At 32.9% G+C, this 24,182-nt stretch overlaps 1 protein-coding gene across 3 annotated transcripts in view; it reads left to right on the plus strand.

Moving 5' to 3' along the window:
* LOC126886732 (apoptosis-stimulating of p53 protein 2) overlaps window positions 1–24,182 on the plus strand; it is a 953,306-nt gene that overhangs the window by 722,256 nt on the left and 206,868 nt on the right. For all 3 annotated transcript variants that reach the window (XM_050653743.1, XM_050653745.1, XM_050653744.1), the window contains one exon: window positions 3,347–3,525. In XM_050653743.1, coding sequence (XP_050509700.1) covers window positions 3,347–3,525 — 179 coding nt within the window. The remainder of the gene's footprint in view (window positions 1–3,346; window positions 3,526–24,182) is intronic.

The following is a 24,182-nucleotide window of genomic DNA, read 5'->3' on the forward strand; positions in this document are numbered from 1 at the left end:
AATTAAAGCGTATCGCTATACACCCCCTTCTGAGAGACTAAAACGATAGATAATATATAATATATACAAATTACATATAATGAAAATTGAAAATAGGAAAAACAAATAATGCAAAGTTTATACAAGGAGAAAGAAAAAAAAATCACTTGATTCACTTTGAACTAACATTTTCTTGGTAAGTTCCAGTAAATCTTGCTTTTCTCCCCGGTCTGTTGTTGTTTGTTTTGCTGGTCATTTCTTTTCTATTTACCCGGACGACAAAAGTAAATGAATGTGAGCATTGTCGTCGGTGTTTGGTGCGTGGTGCGTGGTGCATGGTGCATGGTGCGTGTTGCTTAGTGCGTGATGCTTGGTGCGTGGTGCTTGTTGCGTGGTGCTTGACGCTTGTTGCGTGGTGCTTGGTGCGTGATGCTTGGTGCGTGGTGCTTGGCGCTTGTTGCGTGGTGCTTGGTGCTTGACGCTTGTTGCGTGGTGCTTGGTGCGTGATGCTTGGTGCGTGGTGCTTGTCGCTTGTTGCGTGGTGCTTGGTGCTTGACGCTTGTTGCGTGGTGCTTGGTGCGTGATGCTTGGTGCGTGGTGCTTGGCGCTTGTTGCGTGGTGCGTGGTGCTGGTGCGTGGTGCATGGTGCTGGTGCGTGGTGCGTGGTTGCTGTTAGTGTTTTGTGTGTGCTTGGGCAATTGACAAGCTACATAGCTGGATTTTCATGTCAGCTAATTCGGCTGTCAATTTCCCGATGGCCACTGCAATCCGATCTGAGACACTATTGTTGGCACTGGTCGTCATTGTTGCTGTTCACTGTATTTATTAACCGGCAAAAGTATATTAAAAAAACTAACTTTTTTTAAATTTTCGCGGCGGTTTAAAATACTCGCGAGGGTCACCAATATTCCGATGGGTGAGTTGCGGAATTTAATTAAAAATGGATATAATAAAACAAACGGTAATTTTATTTTTGCAACGAAAATGTGTTCGTTTAGGTCTCTCGGAGAGGGTCGCGTCGGTATGTGTGAATGGTTCGCATGCTGCGTAGTGACTAAAGAAAGCAACCACAAACGAAGATAATGTTTGTATTCCTTTTCCCCTGACCAGATGATCACATAAATCACTATCAAGTCTGGCGTCTACTTTTACGGTTTTAAGAAAAATAATTTCGAATGCATAGCTAGCTGTTGACACATTAACTGTCTGATAAAATAATTAATTAATGAGGGTGCAGTTTGTTGCCGCATAGACGAACAACAGATGTCACAGGGTAAGGCCATAACCTTCGTATTTGAATATGCAGTTTGAATGACTAACGTTGTTTTGTTTTTGAGAAAAAATATTAAAATTACAATTAGCAAAAATAGTAATTAAAGCGTATCGCTATAAAACAATTTGTTTAAAGTATATTTATTTTTAAGAAATCATATAATAGAAGTATAACTTCTTACGTGCGTACAAAGTACACACACTTTTTTTTGTAGGTCTTCCTTTTCACTTTTCTGCGGCAATAGTGTAATCTAGTACACTTATTGGAGTCCTCGTGTTCGGCATCCTTTCTAGGTGACCTCGCCGTCTAAGCCTCTGTGCCCTTATTAATCCTATTATGTTAGGTTGGTTGTATAATGCCTTTAACTCGTCATTTGATCTTCTTATCCATAAACTGTCCTTTATCATTCCTCCATATATCTTTCTCAGGATTTTCCTTTCCCAGATTGACAGTAAATTTTCTTAATTTTTTGTCATTGTCCATGTCTCACTGCAGTAGGTTAGTATTAGTTGTATAGTAGTGTTGTATAACTGTATTTTTGCCTTTATTGATAAAAACTTGCTTCTGTTTCTCAACATTCAATTAGGCGCATGAACACTTCTATTGTCTGCCATTATTCTAACTCGTATTTCTTCTTTCATTTTCGGTTTAAGTGATAATATTGCTCCTAAGTACTTAAATCGTTCTACCATTTCAAATTCGTATGATTTTTCTTCTTCTACTTCTACTTTAATCTTCATGTCTGAACTGACCATCTGTTTTACTCTACTCTCTCCTATTGATCTTTTTTTCCTCTTGCCAGCAACACATCATTCGCAAATACCAAAACTTGATGTCTCATATAGGAGTCCTTCTCCATTGATTTCCACTTCTCGCATTATTTTTTCTAGGCACAAGTTAAAAAGTAATGATGACAAAGCCCTGCGTTATTTCTTCGTTTACTATAAATTTGTTCGATGATTGGTTGTTTATTTTGACTCTGTTTTCTATATTCTCTAAAGTAAGATCTATCATGTTGCGTAACTTTACGCTAACTCCCAATTCCTCAAGCACCTTTTTTAATATTTTGTCTTTTTATTCTATCCTATGCTTGCTGGAAATCGATAAATAAGCGATATCGTTGGTAAATTGTGTTCATAGCTTTCTGCTTGCAATTCTCTGATTACGAATACTTGGCTATTGTGCTTCTCCTTCGTCTAAATCCGCACTGATATTCGCCTATTATATCTTCAACTTCTTTTTCAAGTTTACAGAATTCTGTTTATTGCCTTTTTTATGTAATGGGCAAATATCACTTCTAACATATACAAAAAAAAACATGTGAATGGAATTAATTCCTCTATTTTAATCTAAACATATCTCTCCCACTAATAAATACGGCTGTTAAAATTCTATGTATTTCCAGTCTTGCTGTATGGCGCAGAGGCATGGACACTAACGGAAACATTAATGAGGAAGCTGGAGGCATTCGAAATGTGGGTGTATCGGTGTATCCTCAAAATATCCTGGACGACTCACACAACCAACGTAGAGGTATTGCGCCGAATGAGAAAACAAAAAGAACTCTTTCACAATTAAGAAACGGAAACTTGAATACCTCGGTCTTATTATGAGACATGATAAATATATACTCCAACTGATAATACAGGGTAAAATAGAAAGCAAACGGGGACCCGGAAGAAGAAGACACTCATGGCTTCAAAACTTACGTCAATGGTTTGGACTAACATCGATCGGGTTATTCAGAAACGCCGCAAACAAAATTGAAATTGCTATGATGATAGTCAAGGTCCGCAACGGACAAGGCACATGAAGAAGATTTTAATCTACCTGTAGAAATAACAAAATGTGTTACCTAATTTTTGGTTACTCTTTCTTTTTTCTGTCCTTTTAATTGTTCTACATTTGCTGATCATAACAATATATTAATCTTAAGATTCATCTTACACTTAATTTTAAATGGTCACAGAAACAACTGTTTAGGTATTAAGCTTTATCTTAAGAAGTAGTTAACATTTTACCAAACGTCACGTCTGCCATAAAATTAATTAATCAATTACCATCCATTAATTAATCTCTTTATCTTGTTTTCAGCAAGTGACCTTGATTCAATACGAGCCCTTTTCAATGAAAAGGAGAAGGAGCTATCTCTGGCTGTGGCCAAAGTGGAGGAGTTAACTAGACAGTTGGAGGAATTAAGGAGAGGACGGTCGAACAAAAACTCGCCACCACCTTCTGCCTTAGAATTGGATAAACTCCGAAGGGAGCTCATGGTAAGTTTCTTATCTATTATCTGCAAGTCTTAAGCCGGGCGACAAACCGATAATTTATACTGTGGCCACTCACACTCTGAAGGACTTACATGTCCGCACAGCGCCAAGGATTATATCCGAACCGATTACAAGCACAAGCCGATTGCAGATCCTAGCTTTCTACGCTTTCCTATTAAAACATATTATAATTTCACCTAAAATACATCGACATTTTAATAATTTTATATTATATAGGTAGGTACATTAACTCTTTCAGTCATAATCGTCGCAGATCTCTTCATAATTATATGAAACTCACTGGCGAAGCGTCCATGTAACCACTGTTACCATTGGTAACACAGTTAAAAATCTTGCAAATAAATATTTTATGACTACTATTAAATAATCAACTATTATTAAATAATTCCATTTATATTTCATACCAACAGAAATATTTGTTAATAGTATGTATTCAGTAAATAGCCAACTAGACGCACGAAAATATTGGCGAGTTTATGTGAATCCGTTGCACGTTGTTACCACTTTTGCTTGTGGTAACGAAGGATGATCCTCGCTATAGCTCGAGACTGGCTCATTTCTGAAAATTTGTGTATACTGTGTATATCAGTATTGTTACCATTTTTTGTTTTGGTAACGTTAGTTTAGTACCTATTACAGATTACAGTGTGCGTGCATTTAAATATGGAAGAGTGTCTCTGCGTAACCGATCAACTACTTTAAAATTCATTCTCGTATATTTTATTATACAGTACGTAAATTGTTCAGCTGGGCATAGGGAATATACATTGAGAGAATTGTGGCAACTACGCTTACCAGTATTAGTTGAAGCTTCAGTTCGAGAACGAGTTTTTGGTGCAATAGAGCTGTTAGAACGAATAGAATGCGTGAGTTTTGATGAAGCAAGGCTGTCCCTAAAAAAATCAAAAAGTTTATGATTAATGAGTTAATAATTTTACTTTAATTTTTAAAATATTTTTTATTTAAAAAATAATTTCAAAACTAAACAGTTTTCCCATTCCCTTAGGCCAAAAATATTTAGCTACTACATTGTTATATTTTGACGTTTATGTATGTCAGTCGAAATGAGTTGTCAATTTTGAGGTTAATGCCCCTTAATGCTAACAACCATATTGTCATCGAGGGAGCTCAGTTGCCACAATTATCTCAATATAATACAATGTATGTATTTATGTATCTAAATATATACAATGTATGTTCCCTATGTCCAGCTGAACGATTTACGTACTGTATATAATTTTGAAGAAAAAAAATGATATTATTGAAAATGGAAGACTTAAAGTATAAACAATAGTTTTCAAAATATGTTCTTTTCCTACTTGTTCATTTTTGATGTAATTTTTATGGTAGAATAATCTCTCTAGTTTCTCTATTGTTTATTGTTATACCTATTACATAATTACCTATAATTTGGGAATAATGATTTGTTTAATTTTATCCCACAGGATTGAAAACAAAAACTTATATTTGAGAGGTTCAAAATAATTTTTTTAAATAAGATTTTTTTACATTTGGTGTTGGTAACACTTTAGAAAAAGTCACGCGCCGCTACTGAATTGAAACTTCGTAAAAAGTCATTTTAATAGATTGAAATCTTTACCATTTATAAAAACAACTTATTATTTACATGAAATATTGATTAATACTGACAGCTAATATTTATAATAGTTATTTATGTACCAAGTCAGTAAAGTGACTCTTTATCGAACGAGTCTGATAGTACGAGAAGAGCGAGCGTAGCGAGCGTAACAGACGAGTTCGATAGAGTCTTTACTGACGTGGTGCATACAAAATTTTATCGCCAACATAATTTGATATTGGTTTTAATACTTACTTGCAATTTACAATTCAAGAACTTTTTAAATTTTAGACGTAATAATAATTTCATGACAGTGATGACAGATAAGTTTTTCAAGATTGCCGCTTTCGATTTTAAATCGATAGTTTTTCGAATATGTGAAAATATTTTTTCTAAGGATATATTTTATATATGAGTATAATTACAAAATACTGCAGAATTTCACTTTTTGACATAAATGTAATTGATAATATCGCAAAATTGTACCACATTTTTAATAAATAAAGTAAATAAATGTTAAGTTAATTCAAATAAATAATCGATTCCTGCAATCGACCACTTTACATTCAATTACGGTTAATTTGATTGAAAATCGCGGCAGGTAAAGTAAAATTCTTTTTTCAGTACAATAAAGTGTTACTTTACTGTCGCAAATGAGGGCAAATGAGTACAATAATGAATGACTTTAATGACGGTTGGCGATAAAAGTATTTATTAATCCATTTTAGAGAAAAACATTTAAATAGAAAGTTGTAAATTAAAAAAGGAACAATTTGAGCTATGGCAAATTTAATTTCGTTAATTTGTTGTTTGCAAAACAGCCTGCGAAAATATGTATAAGTCTTGAGACGGAGACTGGATCTAGGATTAACTCTCTACGATATTTTTGCAAAAAGTTATAGCCTTCGACATTTGACCTCTCGAGATAAACAATTTATAATATACAGGGTGAGTCATGAGGAACTGTACATACTCCTACTTCGTATAGAGGAACCTATGGGGAATAACAAATGACCATTAAAAAGTGTCTGCTCCCATTGTTTAATAATATACAGGGCGAGTTTTGCATTTTGACAGAAATTTGTATTCGTTATAATTTTTGGACGGTCAGATCGATGTGTCTCTTATTTTGGTCAATCGTTACACTATTACCACCTAATCAACTGATTTATTCAAACTAAAAAAAAATCAGGTCCGGCTTCAAAAAAATTAGTTCGTTTGATTCTTAGAAAAAATTTCACCCTGTATACGCTTTTTGAAAACTATAATATGAATTTTACAAATTAGGCAAATAGTATATTAAAATGACATATTTATTTTTTCCCCACACGATTACTTATTTTTTTATAAAAAAAACAAATTTGAGTATGAATTAAAAGTTTGGTAAAGTGAACCATAGATTAAAAAAAAATAACTTTTATTACAAAAATCAATTTTTTTTAATAAATATTTAACTTATGTTACCACCCAATCAACTTATTTATACAAACTAGAAAAAAATCAGGCCCGGATTTAAAAAATTAATTCGTTTTGGTCTTAGAAAAAATTTCACCCTGTATACGCTTTTTGAAAACTCTAATATGAATTTTACAAATTAGACAAACAGGCAATTAAAATGACATATTTATTTTTTCCCCACACGATTACTTAATTTTTTATAAAAAAAAATCAAATTTGACACTGAATAATTAAAAGTTTGGTAAAGTGAACCATAGATTTTAAAAAATTAACTTTTATTACAAAAATTAATTTTTTTGAACAAATATTTAACTTATGTTACCACCCAATAAACTGATTTATTCAAACTACAAAAAAATCAAGCCCGGATTTAAAAAATGAGTTCGTTTTGATCTTAGAAAAAATTTCACCCTGTATACGCTTTTTGAAAACTCTAATATGAATTTTACAAATTAGACAAACAGACAATTAAAATTGCATATTTATTTTTTTCCCCACACGATTACTTGAAAACTACGAAAAAAAAAAATGAAATCACGGTTTAACTCGCTACAACTCCGTTCCATTTTAATATTTTTTTTCTGAAATTTTACAGCACATATCTCTTACCATTGTGAATATGAAAATTGTTGTAGACTTTCCGTCTTCTTCTCATAAAAGTTATAAATTTTTAAAAATAAAAGGTGCAGATTCGTGAATTGCAAAAGTTAAATCGCAAAAATTAAGTGAAAAAATTTAAGATTTATCTATTTGATCACGTCTATGTTAAACTATAGAGTCCAAAGAGAAGTGTTATGGGTTTTAGATCTAGACGTGGTATAGAAAAAAAATGGTGAAACTTTTAATTTTGAGAAGAACGTTGTTTAATTTTTTTTATTTTTATGGTAAAATTCCGATTTTGACAAATTTGATTTTTTAATAAAAAATTAAGTAATCCTGTGGGGAAAAAGTAAATACGCTATTTTAATTGCCTATTTGTCTAATTTGTAAAATTCATACTAGAGTTTTCAAAAAGCTTATACATGGTGAAATTTTTTCTAAGACCAAAACGATCTAATTTTTTAAATCCGGGCCTGATTTTTTTCTAGTTTGAATAAATCAGTTGATTGGGTGGTAACATAAATTAAATATTTGTTCAAAAAAAAAATTAATTTTTGTAATAAAAGTTAATTTTTTTAAATCTGGTTTCTAGTAAATATTGTTCACTTTACCAAACTTTTAATTATTCATAGTCAAATTTGATTTTTTTATAAAAAATTAAGTAATCGTGTGGGGAAAAAAATAAATATGCCATTTTAATTGCCTATTTGTCTTATTTGTAAAATTCATATTAGAGTTTTCAAAAAGCGTATACAGGGTGAAATTTTTTCTAAGACCAAAACGAACTAATTTTTTAAATCCGGGCCTGATTTTTTCTAGTTTGTATAAATCAGTTGATTGGATGGTAACATAAGTTACATATTTGTTCAAAAAAAAGTAATTTTTGTAATAAATTTTTTTTTTAATTTATGGTTCACTTTACCAGACTTTTAATTCATACTCAAATTTGATTTTTTTATAAAAAAATAAGTAATCGTGTGGGGAAAAAATAAATATGTCATTTTAATTGCCTATTTGTCTAATTTGTCAAATTCATATTATAGTTTTCAAAAAGCATATACAGGGTGAAATTTTTTCTAAGACCCAAACGAACTAATTTTTTTGTAGCCGGACCTGATTTTTTCTAGTTTGAATAAATCAGTTGATTAGATGGTAATAGTGTAACGATTGACCAAAATAAGAGACACATCGATCTGACCGTTCAAAAATTATGACGAATACAAATTTCTGTCAAAATGCGAAACTTGCCCTGTATATTATTAAACAATGGGAGCAGACACTTTTTAATGGTCATTTGTTATTCCCCATAGGGGCCTCTATACGAGGTAGGAGTATGTACAGTTCCTCATGACTCACCCTGTATAAGCAATAAGTTCACCGATCGAGGTTTACAATTTTTTTATGATTTAAATTGTAAGATCTTCATTTTAAGGCTTTAAAGAATAAAAAATGTTTTTTTAATAAATAATGCAATTTCAAAAAACGGCCATTTTATACCTTTCGCAGGCTGTTAGTATTTAACTTTAAAAATTTAAACTTTCTTTTTTAAATTTTTAAAATTTCGCGGGGTTTAAATTAAACTTGCCAGTTTTTCTCTAAAACCGATTAATGAATATTTTATAAATGTTAGTTGTCAGTACTATAGTCGGTTCGCTAAACTCAGACGCAACTGGCCAGATATTTTAGTCGTTAATTTTTTTGTTTTTTGCCAATTTTGCAAAAATTGGCAAAATTACTAACTATTTAGTGATTATTAACTATTTAGTAATTATTTTTTACCAATTTTACTAAAATTGACAAAATTATGGACTAAAATATCTAGCCAGTTGCGTCTGAGTTTAGCGAACAGACTATAATCAATATTCCATGCAAAATAATAAGTTGTTTTTATAAATGGTAAATATTTCAATATATTAACATGATTCTTTGCTAGTGTTTACGAAGTTTCATATAATTATGTAAAGATCTGCGACGATTATGACTGAAGGAGTTAATGTACCTACCTATCTTATATAAAATTATTAAAATTTTTATGTACTTTAGGTGAAATTATATGTTTTAAGTACATATCCATAAACTTAATAATCAATTCTTACCGCGTATGCGTAGAAAGCTAGAATCTGCAATCGGCTTGTGCTTGTAGTCGTTTCGGTTCGGTTATAATCCTTGGCGCTGTGCGGACATGTAAGTCTCTGACGGTTGCCCTCTGAAATTAATTTTCGGTGTTAGGCCAGTTCGAATAATTACGAAGTTTCCGTTTTTAATGACCGTTTTCTAGTGTATTGATCCATGTGAATGTGCACTCATAGATTGTTTGTTTTTGCGATATTGGTGCATTTATATGTATAAAAAACAATTAGTGCAGAGGCCAGACCTATAGATACTTCACTTATAAAAGTATTGAGAACCACAATGTATGATTGCTGTAAGAGCAATAAAATGCCTACAATAGAAATATTATAAAAACATTGGCAACAATCGATTCGAACATGAACTGCTCTGAAAAAACTCTTCAAAATTGTATATAGAAATTAGGCTGTAATTTTTTTTGGCATCCATTTTATTGCAATCTATTTTATAAAATAATAAATTTAAATTTGTAAATTTAAAACAATAAATAAACGCTAAGCAGTTATGGAAAGCCAAAGATTAGTCATCAGACGTAATGTGTGCGTAGAAGACGTTATATATTGGCAAGAAAGTAGGCGAATTAATTACTGTTTAGACGAAATTTGGTATTGTTACAAACGTTAGGTAAGATTTATCCCATATAGAAAATGCCCCTTGACGAACTAGTCCAGGAACCGAAGCTTTTCACCTCGCAATTTTTACAGAATGGATCGATTTGCTTGAAAATTTGAGAATAAGTAGTGGATAGTCCAAGGATCAAAATCTATATAATGCCAAAAGGTGCTTTTCCCATGGGGGTGGTTGCCACCCCATCTCGGGGGTGGAAATATTTTATTATATTTTGACCGCAAAAGTTAATAAAAACATTCCTTCTGAGCAAAAAACGTTCTATACATTTTTTTGATAAAATTCATAGTTTTCGATTTATTCGCTATCGAAAGTGGTAGTTTTATTTCTAAAAATCAATGTTTTTCTACGGTATACTCATTTACGATTCACTCAATTTTTTCTAAATTTTCGAAATTTACAAACCAAGTTCTTGGGAATTAAATAACCTACAATTTCATATTTAAACATTTTTTCGTATCTCTGATGCTCTAATCTTTCTATTCTGAAGAGAATGGCATTTTTTACCAAATTACAAAAATTCGTTATTTGCTTTAAACTCCAGTTTTTTAAAAACTAATCATTCTAAGCCAATCAAACTTCAAGAATCTATTAATAATACATAAATAAAGAAGAATGAATAAGGCCAATGACTAAAAACACCGCTAACTTACATTATTATGCTTCCAATTGGATTTCTCCTTTTTTTTTCAAAAAAATATATTGATCTTTTAACCGTTTTATTTAACTTTTTTATTTTTTATCTTAGAAAGTTTGGCAACAAAAGAATTTTGTAGGTTTTTACAAGATCTATGAGGCTATTAATATTAAATCCTTTTGAAATCTTCAGTCACAAAAATAGGTGACATTGAAAGGGTTGGAAAAGGTGGTTTTTGTATGTTATTACAAGTTTTAATTGTCAATAGCTCACCTAATTTTTGCGGTAGAAAATTTTTTTTAAACAATGTTCTTGAGAATGTTTTAAAAAGAATCCCTTTTTTTCAGCAAAAAGTGATCGGAAACAACCCCCTAATTAAAATTAGTCATTGACCTGATCTGGTCTTCTTTATTTATGTATTATTAATAGGTTCTAGAAGTTTGATCAGCTTAGAATGATTAGTTTAAAAAAAATGGAATTAAAAACGAATAACGAGTTTTTGTAGTTTGGTAAAAAATGCCTTTTTCTTCAGAATAGAGAAATTAGCATCAGAGATACCAAAAAATATTTATATATAAAATTGTAGCTAATTTAATAATTTTTTGCACGATTGATCATTTTTGACTGTTTACCGTGACAGATTTTACGTCAGTAGGTGACATTTACTAGCAACTCGACGGTAAGTAATCCAACTCGACGGTAAGTACTCCAACTCGACGGTAAGTAATTCACTTACCGTCGAGTTAAAAAATCTCCTAATTTTAATTTATTTTCTGAAAGAATAAAGAAAACTAACGAATTATTTATTAATATTGAAACTTATGGTACAATTTGTTAAATTATTTAATGAAATCCCACTTGTTTGGGCTGTGGTTTCACTTCTAACAGAAACTCCTGCAGAATCGCATACATTAGTAGTATTACTAGTATTGCACAATATTTTTTCGGCAAAATCTATTTTATTTTGAAGAGAATCTTCTACATAGCTTTCTGCCACTGTCGATGAACGCCAACCTCCATGACGCTTTAATCCGAGGACATCAACACCTTTATTAGCCAAAAGCGTTGCTGATGTCCTCCTGAACGAATGGCCAGTATAGTTCTCGGGATTAGGCAAATTTAAGAATTTGGCAATTTGAGAAGGCCAGCCCCCGATTGTCCCTTTCCCTATTACTTGAGCACAACATTTTCCTTTGGCGTATCTTAAGAACAAATGATTTGATTTTACTTGTAATGGACGAAGTTTTATATACTTAAAATTATTGACAACTAAATAAAAACTCAATTCTCCATTGTTGTTATGCACCCTAGTTACTACCTAACAACCAAAGTATCTATCTTGATAAAATGAATGAAACTAGTCAATATGACGAAAATGTTTAATTTTATAATTTATAATGGTATCAATCGTGCAAAAAACGTTATAAGCATGTCGAACGTTAAGGATAACCGATCTCAGACAATAATTGGAATCGTCGCTCCGCTCCTCCTCCAAACAATTGTCTTCGATCGGTATAAAACCCTTACCGTTCTCCGTACTTAATATACTATTAAAGATTTTTACACAAAAACAAATTGAAGGTCTACACACGAAGCAATTGAACACATTATACGCCGTAGAAAGTATTGCCGAAAAGCATGGGCACACTATATATTATGAAAATATAAAAATAATAAAGACATTTTAAAATCAAAGAACACTATCGATAATAAATTTTTGTTTTTAAAAGACTTTAATTTACCAAGCAAAGTGTAATTAGCGAGTACCACACCGGGTTTTTGTAAATAAAAAACGTTTGCCTGGTTAGCTAGTATACCTATACAATAACATTAATTAAGTTTGATAGTATAGAGATAGACTAGATTAAATTATGAGAGAAAACGTCAAATCTATTTTATAACCAACAAGAATTCCATGAAAATTGACAGCATGAAATAGTTTCGGAACAATATTTATTCAGAAATTCGTTAAACTTACTCCATTTATCAAATGTTAATTTTTGAAATATAGCCATTTAGTCCAGGGGCCAGGGCGGTTTCATGGCCGATCAAACTAAAAAATATAAACCGTTTTTGCAAAATGCAATTGGTTCCTTTAAAAAAACCTGCAAAATGATGTTTGTTAAACTTTGATCCAATAATTAGAACCGGAGAGTTTGCAAACATTAGTGCTAAACCTTGCAAAATTACGGCAATTAGGCAATTTTTCACTTGCAACTCGGCTGCATTTTGAGTAAAATAACATTATTATAGCTGAGTGACTGAGCTAGGCGAAGCGATAACCGTAGGCTCTCATAATTAGTTCGAGTTTTATGGTTCTACATTAATTAACTAAACTATCTGTCGTAGGTCTATCGTTACAACGTTTTTGGACTAGCTTCATTGCTACCAGGTGCTTTCCCAGTCTTCATATTTCCTGTGGCTTCCTCTAGTTTTTCTTCCTGTATAGCTTATGTTTCCTCAGTGTTTTCCTCTGTCCGCTAATTCCGTTATTTTCATTTTATTTGCTCCCGTTCAACATTTGTTCGAAATCTGTCCTTCATCTTTCCATTATATCCTTATCGTCGGTTAATATTGTTCTTTTTTGGTCATTATTTGTCTTAGGTTTATTTCTTTGTTGCTCCAGTTTTTCATTGTTCTACAAAATAATTTTACATTTTCTCTATGATTTTCTTCGATATTTTCTCCGAACTTGTCCCAGCTTTTATTTTTCTAATTTTGGCTATTTCTTTAACTTTTTTTATTCTGTGTATTTTGTTTCATGTTTTTATTGCGTAGGTATTCTTTCCACAAACTGAATTCTTCAAAGAAAAGTTTGAACAAAACGGAGATCGACTATACGATGGAATTATACTGGATCAAACGGATACCAGAGAAACCCCCTTCAGTAGCTATAGAATAGAATAGAATAGAAATATGCTTTATTGTCATGAAAAATTTAACAATTTTATAGACAAAGCTTATAGGTCTGGATCCCGCGTATGAAAAAAAAGTTGATTAATAGCAAGCTGAAAATTTGTTAATAGCTTAAGGGTGTCTAGTCGGATAAACTTTGATATATGGGAACACTGGAACAGGGGCAGTTTTAACTGTGGAACAGGTTAAAAATTTGGATCGGTCACACCATGAAAACGGCACATTTATTTTGTCCGACAGAACAGACTTAAACTCTCCGAACAGAGATTAAACTCTCATGCAAAAATCAGACTGCTATTTATCACCTGTCATAATTCCTGTCATTTGACATATTCTACATGTTCCACTCATTAAAACGCCCATTTGGTGATAAATAGCAGTCTGATTTTTGCATGAGAATTTAATCTCTGTTCGAAGAGTTTAAGTCTGTTCTGTCGGACAAAATAAATGTGCCGTTTTCGTGGTGTAACCGTTCCAAATTTTTAACCTGTTCCACAATTAAAACTGCCCCTGTTCCAGTGTTCCCATATATCAAAGTTTATCCGACTAGACACCCTTAAGCTATTAACAAATTTTCAGCTTGCTATTAATCAACTTTTTTTCATACGCGGGATCCAGACCTATTACAAGAATCATAAATAAAAACAATAACAAATACAATTTACTAAAATTATACAAATCGTCAAATATAAATAAAACATAATAAAGTCAAATAAAAATCAGTAACAATCTATTGCAAAATTTAAAAAAAATTGCAAATTGCGTAATCTACCTAAATAAATTTAATAAGTGATTTAATAAGTTATGCTGCTGCATATGACACTCAAATATAGATTAAGATTCTACTTATACATAATAATACTGTAATTTCTTAGTTATTGGTTAAGAAACTCTGCTATTGAATAATATGGTCTTTCAGATAAATAGGCTTTTGTCATTTTACGGAACTTGGGGAAAGATGTTGCAGATTTAAGTTGTAGAGGGAGATGGTTGTATAGTTTTTTTGCAGAATATAATATAGATTTCTTTACTAACTTACTGGACGGGATCGGTAAATAGATGTCAAAAGTAGAATTTCTGGTGGAATAGTCACGTCTAGGTCTTTCTGGAAAGACATGTAGATGTTTACGAATTAAGCAAACAGTTTCTAAAATATATAAAGAAGGTAATGTTAGAATTCTGTGATCTTTAAAATAGCTTCTGCAATGTGTTGTTCTTCTGAGGCCAAACAGATATCTGATTGCTCTTTTTTGCAATTTAAAAATAACATCGGATTGGGCAGCTGTACCAAAACCCCAAAAAGGCAGACCATATCGAAGATGGGACTCGAACAATGAAAAGTATGTTATTTTGGAAGAGGCTAAATCCATTTCCTTCGAGACAGATCTTATTGCAAAGCAAGCTGAGGATAGTTTCTTACTTAACACATCGATATGAAGGGACCATTTAAGGTTGCTATCTAAAAAAATACCAAGAAACTTTACAGAATCAACGATACTGATCTGGCTGTTATGAAGAGGTAAGGGTTGAAGAGTTCCTTTATAGGGTAATGCGACTGTTTTATCTACGTTAAAAGAGAGTAAATTAGAATCTGACCAGGATTTTATTGTGAGTAGATCAGAAGTTATAGTAGCATGAAGAGTTGCGATATTTGAGTTGCTCCAAGTGATACTGGTATCGTGAGCAAAAAGAAAAACTTTTCCATCGATTTTTAAACTAGTGATGTCATTAATAAAGATAAGGAAAAGTAGAGGACCCAATACTGAACCTTGTGGTACCCCACATACAACATTTCTGAGACTAGAGTCTGTATCATTTGCTCTAACCAGTTGTTTCCTATTTTCCAAGTAAGATTGAAACCAGTTCAAAGAAATATGTACCTCGAATTCCATAGAAATCTAGTTTTTTTATCAAAATGTCGTGATTTACACAATCAAAAGCTTTGGCATAATTACAAAAAACAGTGACAGTGTGGAGATTATTGTTTAATGCTTGATAAACCTCATGTAGTACAGAAAACATGGCATCGGTGGTACATTTATTATTTAAAAAGCCGAACTGATTTTGTGATAAAATCTTGTTATCAACGAGAAAGGACATAAGTCGGGCTTTTATGAGTCTTTCAATAATTTTGGAGAGTACCGGTAGTAATGCAATAGGTCTATAATTGCAGGCAATAGATTTTTCACCACCCTTATGAAGAGGAATAATGATGGCCGTCTTTAGGCACTCTGGAAATCTACCTTTCTCAAAAGAATCATTTATTAGAGAGATGAGGACTCTCAACACATTGTCTGGGAGATTTGAGAAAATTTTTATGGATAGTCCATCGGTACTACAGGAAGATTTGCTTTTGATACTCTTGATTGTTTGGATCAGTTCAGATTTACCAATCGGTCTTATAAAGAATGAATTCGAAACCTTTCTTGAATTAGGGAGATAGGAAATGGGATCTTGTTGTGGCACAATAGTTGATGTTATATTTTTACTCACATTAACAAAGTATTCATTTAGATTTTCTGGGTCTGGAAGGGAAAATATTTGAGCTGTGTGAGTTTTATTTTGAAGATTGTTTATTATGGACCAAGTTTCTTTTGCAACACTTTTGGAGCTTCTGAGACGATTTTGATAATACAATTTTTTAGCCGATTTTATAAGTTTTAAATAGATTGCCCTGTACTTGGTGATATATTCAATAATATTTTTGCTTAATTGTGATTAAAGGAAATGCTGTATTGAAGATACAGACCAGCTTATTAAAAAAATCACTGAAATTATGATCGACATCCAAGGAAGGAAAGTGCCACTCAGAGGTTAAGCATAAATTTTGGAATTTACGAAAGTTCCGACCGGAAAAAATCCTGCCTAAACGTCGAGTTTTCGAGGAGGACTTGCTAAAGATGTTAAACTTCGTATAAACCGCTTCATGATCAGATAGTCCCGCATTAACAGTTGTAGCGCAGACATCAAGGGGTGAGAAATCTGAGACAATATAATCAATTATGGTAGATGAAGTTTTTGTAATCCTTGTAGGAGAATCAATGTGCATTGATAGACCATATGATTCAAATACGTTGACCAGGGATATTTGTGTAGCACAAGCAGCAGCATAATTAATGTTGAAGTCCCCGCATAAAATTTTTCTGCTTTTATGTGGCAGGTCATCAAACAAATTAAGCAGGTTCTGAAAAAATAGTTCCACGGAAGAGTCAGGTGATCTATAAATGCAAATAATATAAAGATTAAGGTTCTTACTGTAAACTAAGGAAAACTCAAAGAATGCTTCACTTAATAGAAAGTCATATTTTGTTACCAGAGAAAAATCATTATTTGTAGAAAGAATTAGGGTGCCTCCATGAGCTGAACTTGGACGGTCATACCTAACAATAGTGGAATATTTTTCTACAAAAAAAGGCTCGTTGACTTCAAGCCAGTGCTCAGTAACCGCAACTATCGGTGGAAACCCTAATTCCTCTAGAAACAGAAATAATCCATCAGTTTTATATCTTATAGAACGAATATTAATCAGAACCATGCTAAAGTTGTTATCACTAAAATAATTTGAGGATTCTAGTCCCTCAGAACACGTCTTGATGTTTAAAAATTTCGTCTTGGAGAAGCAGCGGAATAGTAGTTTCGGTGGCATTCCCTTGATTTTTGCAGGTGAATAATTCTTTCCGAAGTTAGAAAAGACCTAAAAGCAGCAAGATCAGCGTCAACCTCATCTGCACCAATTCCATAAGCATCATTAAAATCTAGAAGAATTTTTCGTAGATCTTCACTCTTTGTAGGAAGTCCTTCGGAAGCCAGAAACAATTTAGCACTTGTGTTGGTATACCCATCATAAAATACTGATGCAGGTTGGTCGTGCAAATAAGCAAGATGAAGTTTAATGGCCTTTAAGATATCCGGTTCCCTTAATCTGGCTAAAAGATATCGACTATTAGAGTTATTGGTTAATCTAACTCTTGGTGGGGTCAATGGATCCAGATTAGTCGATGGTTCTAAAGTATCTTTCTTAATGAAATTAATATGGGTATGGAGCGGATTCTTAGTTTTGCAAATTTCGATGGCCTGTTTGTCTGTTTTTATGTTTGTGCTCTGAACTTCATCTTTGTTGTTGCATAAACTGCTATTTGAATTTTCCAGGCTAATGGGACTTCTGATATTCTTCGGATTCTTATGTGACTCAGATGAAAGCGTTGGTTCGGAATATGCAGATTCGATAGACCATTTAATGTTTACAGCAGGTGGCCAAATGCCCTTATTAAATAATAGGTTAATAGATGTTCTAGATTTTATACCTATTTTGAATGAAGAACCAGTTGTTGTGTCGGCATCTTTAAGGAGGGCATAACATCTTATATATTCCTTGATACCTAGCTTCTCTTTAATATAGTGAACCACTTGTATAGGGGTGTATATTGGGCTCAAGTTACTAATAACTACAAAGTGACACTTATCTTCTGTAATTTTTGACTTTTGCTCTGCATTTGCTTCGAAATGTTGAGGCTCTTCAGTCTGGGTACTTGAGGTGGCATAACATGTATTTTTCTTCAATACCTCTTTTTTCGTTGGTATGGTAGATAGACTTTTGGTAAGATTGCTCATTTGATTCGATATTTCATTGATGTTTGAAGAGAGCCTATCTAATCCCAACTTAATATCAGTTGAATTTGATTCTTGGATTTGAACCTTAATAGTCTCATCTGAACCCCCGAGAAAAACTGACGATATATTAAAAATATCATGTTCCATCTGCCTAACAGATTTTAAAACCTTTTCAGGATTCAGCAGGTTATTTAGTTTATGGATCTCATCAATTTTTTTCGTAAGATAGTCAGTCCAGTTTGTCTTCATTTTTTGTCAACAAATCGTAAGTCTCAATGAAAATAGGCAAATTATCACTAAGTTTCTTAGTAACTTGAGTTAAAGCTTCAAAGTTCTCTAGTGGTATTTGATTTTTTGATAAGTTGGTTATTTTTTCGTTTAAATATCTTAAGCTAGGCGAGTCACATACTGTACAAAAGAATCTTAGATGGGGAAATTTTTGTTCCAATAGGGCTTTAGTGGTGGACTTGTTTAATTTTGTGCATCGTATACAGAAATTTCTGCGGCAATCTCCATCGCACCGCAATCGTATTTATCTGAATCCGCAAACTTTTCAAGGCAGTTGTCACAGTTGTAAAACATGGTTTCAAGGTTAGATATGCAATAAACTGGGTCGAATGAAAATAAACAAAAAAAATTGAACACTTACACTAGTTTCACAACACTCCAAAACAAAACAATAAAACAATAAACAATACAAAACATTTAAACAATGAGCAGCTGGCCGATGCAAATCAAAACACAACTGACTGACTCCGCGGCCAAAGACTGACTGAAGCTGAGCTGAAATGCAAGAAGCAGTTACCAGACTGAAAAACAACAAGTCACCTGGATTAGACAATATTAGCGCAGAATTAATAAAAGAAGGCGAAGACTCCCTATTGAATGCGATACATGAAATAATAGTGAATATATGGAATAATTAACAACTGACACAAGACTGGAGTACCGGAGTAATTATTCCACTACATAAAAAGGGAGATCAGCTTCAATGTAACAACTACCGGGCAATAAATAACGCTACTGACTGTGGCATATAAAATACTGTCAAATATTGTCTATGAGCGATTGAGACCATATGCGGAACAAATAGTTGGGGGATATCAATGTGGTTTCTGCAGGCAGAAGTCCACAATAGATCAGATCTTCGTCTTGAGGCAAATCTTGGAAAAGACTAGTGAATTTAATATAGACACACATCATCTCTTCATTTATTTTGAGAGTGCTTATAATAATATACATCGAGAATTCTGATCCACGCCCTGAAAGAGTTTAATATTCCAACACAACTCATTGATATAGTAAAAGAAACACTTAAAGTACAGAGCCAAATTCGAATTCAAAACGCACTAACAGATACAATACATGTTAGAACGGGCCTACGACAGGGAGACGCCCTATCCTGTATTCTATTCAACATCACATTAGAGAAAACAATTAGAGAGTCAAAAGTCAACACCAGAGGAACAATAATAACAAAAAGTGTACAAATATTGGCATTTGCAGATGATGTTGATCTCATAGCTAGAATCAAAAGAGAAATGATAGAATCATTTAATGCGATAGAAAGAGCGGCACAAAACAGTGGCCTAAATATTAATGAAATAAAAACCAAATACATGAAGGCCAGAAAATCGACAGGCCAAAGAAACCTACAGAATCTGACAATAGGAGACTAACATCGAAAGCGTAAATTTTTTTACATATCTAGGTTCACTAGTCACCGCAGATAACAATGTCAGCGAAGAAGTCAAGAGACGAATACATATTGCTAATAAATCATAATGGACTAATTAAACATCTAAGATCTAACAACATCACGAGAAAAACCAAATGCAAAATATACAAATCCCTGATAAAACCGGTCCTTATATATGGATAAGAGACATGGACACTGTCGAAAAGCGATGAGAACTTATTAGGTACGTTTCAACGAAAAATCCTCAGACACATATATAAGGGGGTGAAAGAAAATGACGTATGGCACAGAAGATACAATTTTGAACTATACGCAGCATACAACGAACCCGACGTCATAACATCCATAAAAATCGGACGTCTGCGCTGGATGGGCCATGTTGAACGGATGTTGGAGACCGAAACACCAAAACATATAATGAGGCAAGCACCAGTAGGGAGAAGGTCAAAGGGAAGACCCAAACTTATATACATGGAACAAGTGGAACAAGATCTGAAAACACTTGAGATTACCCACTGGAAGAACAAAGCAAGGAACAGAACAGAATGGAGGAAAATCCTAGAACAAGCCAGGACCCAAAAAGGGTTGTCGAGCTACTGATGATGATGATTCTTTCCACAATTTCTTTTTTTATTTTATTTCGATGTCTACCTTTATATACCACCATGGTGACCGTTTTTCTTTCGATATTTCTTGTTGTATTTATCATAGCATTTCAAATTTTCCCTATTTTTGTTGTCCCTGTTCTTATTATGTAATCAGATAATTAGAAATAAGACATAGACAAGATATTTTATTGCAAGTGCTGGTGTTATATGATATATCGAAAGAGTTTAAGCAAATTTATCAATTAATTGAAGTGTGTGTATGCAAGTTAGATATTTGTACGGTACCTTTTTTATGCTGCCGTCTTTTTCTCCGGGTCTAGGACGTTTCATCGCCGCCGTTTCGATGCCGCCAGTTCGATGCCGATGCCGGCCGATTCATCGCCAGTCAATTAATCGCTATCTGATATATTTCCGAATTTTCGACAGTTACAATTATTAGTTATTTTTAGTATTAATTAGGAATTCTAGGAAATGCGAGATATGACGGCGATGAAATGGACTGGCGATGAACCGGCGGCATCGAAACGGCCGGCGATGAACCGGCGACATCGAAACGTCCCATTTCGTTTTCTCCCTAGTACTAGGCTGGGTTGCTGTTTTCTGGCACTTTGTTTGGTTTAAAAACTATATAAAACTGTGTTGACTGTGTTCACTGAAAGCTTATACATATCTGAAGAATGCGTGTATCTGCATGGCTTACCCAAGCTGTCTTAAGTGGGTTTGAGCTTGGGGCTAGTGCAGGGCCGTATTGGTACGTAATTAAAATATACACACACATGGTTAAACAAAATAAAAAATGAATAATAATAAAAACTTATAGTAATTACTAATTAAATATAAAGAAAATTATTTGTGGAGGGACGGAACAGTCCCAAATGTTCTTCTAATATTTCTGTGATTTTTTGTTCTTTGTTAAAATCCTTTGCTAACTCCTCCTTGTATCTAATTTTAATCGTTTCTTCCCTTAGTTTATGTATTTTAATTATTTCCTTGTATTTCTTACTCTTGTCTCCTGTGCTTTTCTTTTTCATTTTGGAATATTAAATTTAGTTTTAAGTAGATAGTGGTTACTGCCTATTTCATAGCTTCTTCTGACTTTTACGCCTTTTATCCAGCTCCCCCTTATTTCTGGAAATGACTTCTCTTGTAATCTTATGTATCTTTCAGGTTGGAAATTTCGAAAATATTCTGAAATGTATCTGGAAAGGGATTTTTTAAATTAAATATACTAGTATAAGAGCTGTGAGACATTTTTGAGTAGGTATTTTAGGCAACCTGAAAATTTTTCAGGTGACTCTTCCATGATAGCCTAATACAAAAATGCCGGTCTGGCTGGAGGGTAGCGGTTATTTTCCCCAAAAATCCCCCCCAAAGTTAAAAAAAGGGTAAAAATTGTTATTACAAAAAATATCATTGACGTGACTTTAAAGTAAATTTAAATATTCAAATATAAAGAAAATAAACAGGCCAGGCGATTTGAGGACGATTTTAACTCTGCAAGATACTTGCATGGGCGCCCCAGGATTATTTTCAGGGGATGCATCTGAACTTCAGAAGATTTCATCTGAATCTGTACATACTATTAACGAGTATAAAATATACAACTATACATGCAAAGCTATGTACATTCCTTCAGGACAGGGAAGTACAATTATTATTTTGACAGGGTATTTTTTAATATTAAAAATAAATATTCTACAAAGACAGCTTTTTTTTGGTGAAATTTTCCAACTGCCATGTGATCGAACAAATTACGCGTGCATATAAATGAAAAGCGCTATAGGTAAACAGGAGTGTGAGAAAGAGCGTATACCGATAGCTGTTTGCGTCCTCTGTTGTACCTGAGCGAGTCCGTTCGCTCGAGAAAAATCACGTGACCTGGCGATCCCATGTTGTTGTGCTTCGAAACGTCAGAGTAATTATTATATATTATAGTTTTTTAAGTAGAGTCGGGTCCATAGATATTTCGCCCGTCGGCAAATTCAAACAGATAACATTTGTATTGTTATGAAATTCGAGTAAATCAATGTCCCTTTGATTAAGCACATGCCGGTATTTTTACAACCGGGTTACTCATTGTAAATCAATCAAGTTTAACACTTGAAAATGTATACTTGGGCATTAGTACAGTTAAAATTGTTAGACGATTATATTTAGATGAAATATTAAGCAATAGAATTGAAACTTTTTTCTACTTTTAAGGACAAAAAAGCAAGTTTATTAGCGGAACTTGATTCAAAATTATTCTGCAGATTATATTTGAAGCAATATTTGATTAAAACATCTCATTTTTGGTGGTAAAAATATATTAAATACATATATTAATTTGTCTGGACTAAAGGTGGTCAAAGATGGTCTGGAGTTATATTTTTGTTTGAATTAGCCGACGGGCGATAGATAGATGGTGTTTACTTTAACTTTTTCTTAATTAAAGGAAAATAATACGTACTATACAATAGATTTTGCAAATATAATAGAAAAAGACAGATTTATTATTATAAAGATATAGGTAAAAAAGTATAAAAGTATAAACTAAATTGATTCTGTGTCCGAATCTTGTACTTCTTCTTCAAACTCCTCATCTGAGCTTAAATATTCACTGTCTTCTTCTTCGTCAGACTCCCCTTGAGACTCAGATTCCTCTTCTACATGATCTGCAAATAGTTGTAATATATATTTAGAATTAATTAAAAATTAATTAGTGATTAATTAATTGAGTTGCTACGTACCTATCCTCTGTCCTTTTACACGGAGTCGAAGCCTGGACAATCACGGGCGCATCTGAAAAAAGACTTGCCATTGTTGAGATGTGGTGTTATCGAATAATGTAAAAAATATCATGGACGCAACACGTAACAAACACGGAAACATTAATAAGGATAAAAAGTCAAAAAAATACTCAACAATATGAAGGAAGGAAAAATGAGCTACTTTGGTCATATACTAAGAAATAAAAAACATGATGTAATTTATAATATAAGGAAAAGTATTAAGTATTAGTATACATTAAGTTTTAATTAATTCTAAATACATATTTACAACTATTTACAGATCAGGTAGAAGAGGAATCTGAGTCTCGAGGGGAGTCTGACGAAGAAGAAGAGAATGAATATTTATTTTGGCTCATCTTTCTTTCCTTTATAGTGTTGAGTATTTCTTTTGCCTTTTTCATCTTTCTTAATGTTTCCGTGTTTGTTACGTGTTGTGTTCATGATATTTTTTACATTATTCAATAACAGCACATCTCAACAATGGCAAGTCTTTCTTCAGATGCGCCCGTGATTGTCCAGGCTTCGACTCCGTATAAAAGGACAGAGAATTTTAAATTTTTAATTAATTCTAAATACATATTACAACTATTTACAGATCATGTAGAAGAGGAATCTGAGTCTCGAAGGGAGTCTGACGAAGAAGAAGCCAGTGAATATTTAAGCACAGATGAGGAATTTGAAGAAGAAGTACAAGATTCGGACACAGAATTAATTTAGTTTATACTTTTATACTTTTCTACCTATATATTTATAATAATAAATCTGTCTTTTTCTATCATATTTGCAAAATCTATTGTATAGTACGTATTATTTTCCTTTAATTAAGAAAAAGTTACTTAAAAAACTATAATATATAATAATTACTCTAACGTTTCGAGACACAACAACATGGGATCGCCAGGTCACGTGATTTTTCTAGAGCGAACGGACTCGCTCAGGTACAACAGAGAACGCAAACAGCTATCGGTATACGCTCTTTCTCACACTGCTGCTTACCTATAGC

This window comes from Diabrotica virgifera, chromosome 6 (genome assembly GCF_917563875.1).
Source record: "Diabrotica virgifera virgifera chromosome 6, PGI_DIABVI_V3a".
NCBI lineage: Eukaryota > Metazoa > Arthropoda > Insecta > Coleoptera > Chrysomelidae > Diabrotica > Diabrotica virgifera.